This window comes from Prenolepis imparis, unplaced genomic scaffold, assembly GCF_030444845.1.
Source record: "Prenolepis imparis isolate NDT839.2.m4 unplaced genomic scaffold, iyPreImpa1.0 SCAF_10, whole genome shotgun sequence".
Lineage (NCBI taxonomy): Eukaryota > Metazoa > Arthropoda > Insecta > Hymenoptera > Formicidae > Prenolepis > Prenolepis imparis.
This window is the reverse complement of record NW_028141168.1, coordinates 1,618,650-1,627,647: the sequence shown is the minus strand read 5'-3', so window position 1 is coordinate 1,627,647 and position 8,998 is coordinate 1,618,650. Positions and strand designations below refer to the sequence as shown.

Below are 8,998 nucleotides of genomic sequence, written 5' to 3'. Positions count from 1 at the left end.
GAGGGAGGGAGAGAAAGAGAGAGGGAGAGAGAGAGGGAGAGAGAGAGGCAGAGAGAGAGAGGGAGAGAGAGAGAGGGAGAGAGAGAGGGAGAGAGAGAGAGAGAGAGAGAGAGAGAGCGCGAAAGAAAGCGAAGGATGCGTTAATCGATTGAGAAATCAGCGGACAACGATAGGATAGATTGTGGTCAAGAATAAGGAAGCAAATTAATTAGCCGAGTAAATTATGAGACTGGTACTGTAGAATTAAGATAGGTTGATTGTCTTTAATTATCACCGTCAAATTTACAACTATTAAATCTCGAAATTAACGTTTGATTAGAGTTATCGCTCGTTGACCTAATCGTTCGCGGAAATTACTATGCGTTCGCTCGACTGTACTGGCTAGAAGTAGTCGGGATCCCATTTTTTGGTCGCCTATATAGTTCGCCAAAATTTCGAGATTTCTCGGAAGCAAGAAGGGGAATCCCGAGTTGCGCTATACATTATAAGTCGAAATTCTGTTAGGAGACCGCTTTGAAACAGAAAGAATAATAAAGATAAGCCCCACATAAGAAATAATGATAAACCGCTTATATTGATTTATGATCTATTTGTCTTCATCGATCGCTTTCTCGAAGAACAATAAATAGAATACAAATATTGAGGACGAACGCGATTTTAACTCGATCTTATAAAAACTAATCAAATAAAATAAGGAAAATATTACACTAAGACGAAAGCAGAAATTTACAGATAGAACTTTAACAGATAGCATAAGCTGCTCTAATTATTTGCTTGATCCTCAAGAATTCCGTTCTCCTCCAGAACAATTTGAAGATTTTATAAATGTATCCGATGTTATACAGAAGGAAGGTTTAAAATATATTGCCGGTTACGCAGCATTTAGATTCCGAAATAAATATCCATTTTTAGGAACTCCTACAAAACTACTAGCTAATTCAGATAAAGACTGGATTAATTATATTATGAAAGGAGGAATGATTAGTCCTTCCATTGAATTGATTAAAACGGCAGAAATAATAAATTCGGAATTTGGAGAATTTCATGGTTCATTTATCAGTAAAAAGTCCGGAATTTTTAAAACAATTGGTGACAAAGTGAGAAAAAACAAACAAACTTTAGTGATACTGTTGTGTATGTAGGAGGGGGTATGAGCGGGAGTGCAATGCTCAACGGAATGCGTGTTAATTTGCAATATCTGATTATAATTACTCCTCTAACTACATGCTAATGTCTACTTGTCAGTCTCTTTCTCAACACTGCTTGCCTGTCCGTCTCTCGCCTCGAGTCTCCCACTCCGACTCTCTCTCTCTCAATGTCTCTCTCACTCTCTCTCACTCTCTCTCACTCTGATCACTCGTGCGCCACATACGAGTCTCGTGTTCGATACACTACAATTCCCCTCTTTTTAGTTTTGCTGCAGGGTACTCTGATTGTGTCTATTTTGTATTCTTTTTGAACGCTTAGGTTCAGTGTTAACATTGCGCGTTTTCTTTTTACGTTTCACGTTTTCCTTATCATTAACGTTACGACCGCTGTCGCGTTTACAATATTTGAGTTGTCTTTCGCTGCATCTCCTATTTCCCCTCTTTTTGGAGATATCATACCTGTGCGAACTATCTTATTTACGTGTCGTTTTGTGACGTAACCGTCTTTCATTCTTACATTATAGGTCACTGGAGATAGCTTTTCTGAGATTATTGCTTCCGTTCTTTTGCCTGTGTCTCTTCGGAAGTCTTGAACATAAACAGTGTCGTTTTCCTTAAACTCGTACATTCTGTTATTCATTTTAGTGCGATTGCTATTATATTGATTTTTCTCTACTGTTCCTCTTACGTCCGGTTTCAGTAAGTCGAAACGTGTTCTTAGTTCTCTTTTAAACATTAGGTGTGATGGTGTTCTGCCTGTCGTACAATGTTCTGTGTTTCTGTAGTCTCCTAAAAATCTATTTATCGCGAAGTCTATTTCATTACCGTCTTTTATCATTTTGCTTACTTTCGTTTTGAAGGTTCTTACAAAATTTTCCGCTGCGCCATTTGTTGCTGGATGATATGGTGGAGAGAATGTATGAGTTATCCCGTTCTTTCTTAAGTACCCTTTGAACTCGGCACTAATAAGTTGTGGACCATTGTCGCTAACTAATTGTTTTGGTAAACCGAATCTATTAAATAGTACATCCAGAACGGATATTAGTTTTTTGGACGCTGTATCTTTTTTCATATTAATAATTTCGGGCCATTTCGAATGTGTATCGATAACCACTAAATACATATCACCGTAAAATGGGCCTAAAAATCTATGTGGAGTCTTGTCCATGGTGTACTTGGCCATTACCATGAGGTTATTGTTGTTTTCGCTGGTTCTGGCCGTGCCTCTAAACAAATTTTACATGATGTCGCTACGGCCTCTATATCTTTATCTATATTTGGCCACCATATGTAATTTCGTGCCATTTGTTTCATTTTTACAATCCCCATGTGCGACGAGTGTAACTCTTTTAACAATTCTTTCTGTAATGCTAGCGGAATCACTACTCTATGTCCCCATGTTAAACATCCCTTTTCCATATTTAATTCATTTCTTTTTGTATAAAAATTTTTCTCAGTTGAGGACAAATCGTCCGATTTCGGCCAATTATTTTGTAGAAACGTGACGATTCTTTTTAATACTGTATCTTTACTTGTGTGACTTGATACTACCGAGTAATCAATTGTTTGTAGTCCTTCATTAATATAACTAATACCGGTGTATTCCTTTTTGAATACTGGCGTTTTGTCCTTAACTGGTAGTCTTGAAAGCGCATCGCAATTTCCATTTGCTTTTGATTTTACTATTTCTATTATGTATGTGTAGCCTGACAAAAAATATGCCCATCGTTGGAGCCTGCTGTGTAACATAGTTGATATGTTTTTATTTCCGAAAATAAACTTCAGTGGCTCGTGATCAGTCTTTAAGATTATGTTATTGCCGTAAATATATTGATAAAATTTCTTTAGGCCAAATATTATTGCACCTGCTTCTTGTCAATAATGGCCCTGTGAAGTTCACTTTTGGGAATAACTTTTGACGCGAATGCGATCGGTCGTTCTGTGCCATCTTTGTATCGATGTGACAGTACTTCTGATAAGCCGTATTGACTAGCATCGCACGCTAATACTAACTGCTCTTCTGGATCGTAAATTGCTAATACCCTATCTGAAGCTAATTCTGTTTTCAACCACTCGAACCCTTTTTGACATTCCTGTGTCCAGTTCCATCTTTCTTTGTTACAAAGATCATATAATGGTTTAATGTGCTTGACTCTGTTAGGTAAAAATTTTTCGTAAAATGTAACTAAACCTAGGAATGCTTTTAGCTCTTTTTGGTTTTTCGGTGTCGGTGCCTGCATTATTGCTTCTACTTTTGAGGGGTTTGTCCTGAGTCCTTTTTCGTCTATTACGTAACCCAGTACTTCAATTTTATCTTTGAAAAAATCGCACTTTGCCGGATTCACTCTTAGGCCTGTCTTTTCTAATCTGGAAAAGATTTCTTTTAGTGTTTTTATATGTTCTTCGTCTGTTCGTCCTGTACAGTAGACGTTATCTATGTAAATTTCTGTTTATTACACCTTTGAGTATTTCCTCTAAAATATCCTGTACTTCCGCGGGGCTTGAAGCTATACCTTCACCTAGTTTTGTGTATCTGAACAGTCCGTCTTGTGTGATTATTGTCAGCGCCTCCTTAGATTCGTCCTCTAACTCGAATTGCATGAAAACATGTTTTAGATCTATCTGAGACCATTTATTTCCTACTCTGAGAGTAGGTCGACGAAAATTTTCTCTCTTAATGGTATCGGGTGCCTCTTAATAATTAATTGAGGGTTAACCGTCAGTTTAAAATTTCCACAGATCCTAACTTCTCCGTTTTTCTTTAAAACTGGAATTATGGGTGTCGCCCACCTACTTATTGATACTGACTCTAGGTTACCTACATTAATTAATCTCTGTATTTCTGCTGAAATTTTTTTCTGCAAAGCAGCGTGATAAGGTTTTAATTGAATGGGTTTTACATCGTCTTTGAAGTGCAATTTAATTTTCCTACCGTTGTAGCATCCCTGAGTGTCAGAAAATAAGACAGGGAATTTCTCTAGCATTTGCCTCCTTATTTCATTGCTTGCTATATTCAATACGCGAATATTATTATTTACATTCGGATTCAACTGTAATGGCCATAAACCAAATTCTTTTAGCCATTGTCTTCCTATCAGTAGTGGGCCTGGTCCCTTCATGACGTATAACTCTAGAGATCTGGTTTTATCGGCGAATTTTACTAACAAATTTTTTAGCATTTCTAAAGGATTTAACGATAAGTTTCCATAGCTTGTTAGATCTAAATCGCTTTTGGACAAAGGTGCATTTGGAAAGTATTTTTCTTTATCGATGTCGGACATTGCTGTAACATATGAACCTGTATCTATTTCCATTTTTACTTTATTATTGTTGATAACTACGTCTGCCTGCATTGGTTCGGCTATAATTTTCATGCATTTGTATTTTGATTCGTACTCAAAAATTGGGTGAAAATCTGTGAATTTACTTTCATCGTCGGAATTACTATCGGAATTGTTATTATCCTTACACGATTTCAAGTGATGAAGTTTGTTTTGATCTTTATCTTTGGAAGTGCTATTTTTTGAAAAAAAATTGTTTACCGTGTTTCCCGATGCAAGCTTTTTCCAAATGCCCTTTCTTTTGACAATGGTTACACGATTTATCACGATGTTTACAGTCGTTGGTCATGTGATTATTTCGCATACCGAAACAATAACAAATACTATTCTTGTTCTCTCTTAAGTACAATTTCGATTTGTTTAGATTGCGCTGCCCCTGTTGAGCGTGCTGTGGTTTATTCTTTTTCTGCTGCTGCTGGCGTTGCCCCTGTTGCCGCATCCACTTTACCTCCGAAGAGTTTGATGAATCCGTGGACCTTGTAGTAGCTGCGTTTTTGACTGCCGCCTCTCTCATTGTGGCTAGTTTGAGCGCTTTCTCGAACGTCAGGTCGTCTGTGCTGAACAATGTCACCCTGGTATTTTGATCTGCGATTCCGCAGATAAATTGGTCTCGCAGTGCGCTGTTGAGATCTGCAAAATTACAATTTAATGCTAACTCCTTGAGTCTGGCAACGTAGTCCTTGACTGCCTCTGTCGGTGCTTGCTTGGCTTGCTGGAATTTCCATCTTTCCATGGCCTCGTTTTTCTTGGGGTTGAGGTTCTACTCCATTGTTTTAACAAGTTCTTTAAACTTTTTGTCTCTCGGTTTGGCTGGGGAACAGAGCTCTCGAAAGAGTCTATATGTTTCAGCGCCGCATTTAGTTAATAGTGTGGCTGCCTTCTTAGCTTCGTCTGTAATGTCATTTGCTATGAACGATAATTCCATGCGTTCGATGTATTCTTCCCAACAATCTTTGTTTTGATGGAATTCGAAACTTTTGTCGTTCATATCGACATTTGTGATAATATTAACGTTGCAGTCGATTGTGCTGGAATCTTCGATATTTTCTTGCACTTTCAGATCTTGTTTTGAAGTGCCTGGGCGGTCTGTTTCTTCTTCGTCAGTTAAATTTTTGTCTTTTTCTTGTAACTGGGCGTGACGAAGCTTTATTAGGACCTTACGTAATTCGTCAAGCGTGATTAAATCTAACACTCCTTCTGTTGGGAAAGTGGTCAAGTATTTCATTGCTTCGACTTTTGTTAACTTATTAACTAGCACATTTGTAAGATCTGCCATGCGTTTGAATTTGTATTATTTATTTCACTGCACTTAGTGTAGGGCAACGATTTTGCTCACTTGTGGTGGGAGGTCCAACTGCTTTCGTTGAAAATAACTCACATTCTTGAGCCGTTGTGCTGTTCACGTGCCCCGCTCCTGTGCGTTGTTTGTATGTTGAGCTGTTTCGACTCGTCGTCGTCGCAACGATTTTCACTGTTATGGTGCGTGATAGATTACTTATTGGCTTGTTGCCAATTAACGATTTGTGTAATTGGGTTCCAGTCTAGGTTCCTTTGTAACTAGTCTGTGTCGATTTCGCTTCTTCGCGATCACGTGTTGAATCAGCCTGTACGTCCTTTTGAAGGTTGCGTTGTATTTTTAGTTTCTTTTATCCTCGTCGCCAGTTGTTGTGTATATAGAAGGGGGTATGAGCGGGAGTGCAATGATCAACAGAATGCGTGTTAATTTGCAATATCTGATTATAATTACTCCTCTAACTACAAGCTAATGTCTACTTGTCAGTCTCTTTCTCAACACTGCTCGCCTGTCCGTCTCTCGCCTCGAGTTTCCCACTCCGACTCTCTCTCTCACTGTCTCTCTTACTCTCTCTCACTCTCTCTCACTCTGATCACTCGTGCGCCACATACGAGTCTCGTGTTCGATACAGATACCTTTAGAGGTATTATTATGCCTCATTAGAACGCGAACTTATATTCGTTTACGAGAAATTAATAAAATGATAAATACAGAAAATTATTTTTAAAAATCTCAGAAAAATATGAAAAAATTGACAAACAAAAAGTATTAGTATATAGGTACATATATAGTATATATATATATAGGTATTAATATATTATTATATGTTTCATTCGTTACGTGTTCATCTTATTTTAAATTTTTATTAATTTGTTTTATTTTCTTGATGTAAATGTTTGATACTTTATTATAATTTAATATAATACACAGTGTTACAAAAGCATCGGATTTGCTTAGCACCATGCGATAGAGAATAAAAATCTAAGAAGATTTTTCCTCAACAAAAATGTCGAGGGAGGTCATCATTTTTTGCAAGTTCCCAATTTTTGCCATCATATATCTTAGTAACTAAGCCTTAAATTAAAATTCTATTACATTAAACTCGACCTGAAATTAACTGAAGAATGCAGTTTTGTTAATATTTTAATTCCATAAAGTTTATTTTGCGAAAACCCCTTCATTTTCAATCACTTATAACTCGAAAATTATTGATGCCTCGACATTTTCATTGAGGAAAAATCTTCTTACAAGGGGAGGCTACGACGTGATACCAATCGATTTGAACGAAACTCGTTGTAGCGATAGGTATTGATGTCGAGTAATATTGGGTAAAAGGATAAGATGCAATACTCAAGCGTTTGCGAGAAAACCTAAAATGAAAATTTTGAGCGCGTTATAAGCAAATGGAATAGAACGTTTTTTCGAAGAGCGCGTGGTCCAGCGGCTAAGTACCAGACACGTAACGTCAACGTTGCGGGTTCAAATCTTGTTAAGTTTTTTTTTTTTTTTTTTATTTTTTATAATAAAATGCTATTATGACACACAATAAATGTACATTACATAAGTTAATACGCTTAATGGATTAATACGTCTATTTATTTTATTTTACAAAAATAAATCTTTTTATTTACGTTCTTTCTCTCTAGACACTCTACTTGTGGAATTGCTACGGTAGAAAAATTACCATACACAATATAAATAAATGTAAAACATGTTTTGGAACAATAACTTATTGTTTGTTTTTAAATAATGTTTAACATGTCTCCTTATGTCTCCTTTGTTGAACGTTTTTATTGTTATACCCCCGAAGCAGGTAGAAAGGAAAAGGGTCGGCAGGCTAGAGAACAAAGAATAAAAAGGGAAGGGGAAATTCCGTTACACAGTGACGAAGAAGATTTGGTCTAGAGAGAAAGAACGTAAATAAAAAGATTCATTTTTGTAAAATAAAATAAATAGACGTATTAATCCATTAAGCGTATTAACTTATGTAATGTACATTTATTGTGTGTCATAATAGCATTTTATTATTATAAAAAAAAAAAAAAAAAAAAAACTTAAAAAGATTTGAACCCGCAACGTTGACGTTACGTGTCTGGTACTTAGCCGCTGGACCACGCGCTCTTCGAAAAAACGTTCTATTCCATTTGCTTATAACGCGCTCAAAATTTTCATTTTAGGTTTTCTCGCAAACGCTTGAGTATTGCATCTTATCCTTTTACCCAATATTACTCGACATCAATACCTATCGCTACAACGAGTTTCGTTCAAATCGATTGGTATCACGTCGTAACCTCCCCTTGTTAGATTTTCATTCTCTATCGCATGGTGCTAAGCAAATCCGATGCTTTTGTAACACCCTGTATATGCATATTGAGAATGCCATTTATTTTATTTTCTTCTTTTATTTTATCCTTTTATTAATTTTATGCAAATTGTACAAGAATGAGTGATATGTCAGTTGAATTTGCCACTAAAAAATGGCGGCCACTGGAACAAAATTTTATTGGTTGTTCAGAAATGTGCGTAGTAGTACACCTGACTTTCTTTCCACCATGGTACATACAATAGAAAGTTTTTGCAATACCGTCTTTCAGATACGGTAAACGCTAAAGTCACGTTATTGCCACAGTATATCCAGTAGCGCAACTCTCTGTCGGCGCCTTTGAAGTTAGTGTTGGCCAAAATGGAGTGTGCATGCGCGAGATAAGCGAGTTGCCCAGTAATGCCATTTGAACTTTTCTCTCGCTCACTCTTGTTTGTTCTCTCTCTAACTATTGCCGCCAATTTCTGCCATCAAATGTACACATAAACATTTAAAGAGAGCATTTTAATGTGTTGAGGCATTTAAATGAGACTGAGAGAGACCGAAACAAGTAAGAGTGAGTGAGAGAGAAATTCAGATGGCACTACTGGGCAACTCGCTTACTTCGCGCATGCGCACTGCATTTTGGCAAACACAAAATCGAGAGAGTTGCGCTACTGGATATACTGTGTTAGTGCCTTAAAAGACGAAACGGCGCATGCGCAAAAATTCTGTTCTTACCCCGGATCCACAACCTTGCTTTCCAATAGCAGTCTATTAGGGTCATTTCACAATAGGTTGTAAATACCCTCGTTGCCAGTTGATAATTGCGGATTGATCAATCAGAGCAAAGCAACTTATCAGCTGATTGGTCAATCCGCAATTGTCAACTGGCAACGAGAGGATTTGCAAC

General features: G+C 37.1%; 1 protein-coding gene across 1 annotated transcript; it reads right to left on the bottom strand.

The window, feature by feature from the left end:
* Nucleotides 1-3,004: 3,004 nt before the first annotated feature.
* LOC145941383 (uncharacterized) lies at nt 3,005-5,222 on the bottom strand. The gene is made up of 5 exons (XM_083047506.1): nt 4,837-5,222; nt 4,187-4,664; nt 3,957-4,093; nt 3,662-3,792; nt 3,005-3,564 (listed from the first exon to the last, which is right to left on the bottom strand). Exons 1-5 carry the CDS (start codon nt 5,220-5,222, stop codon nt 3,005-3,007), a joined length of 1,692 nt encoding a protein of 563 aa, XP_082903632.1.
* Nucleotides 5,223-8,998: the final 3,776 nt, after the last annotated feature.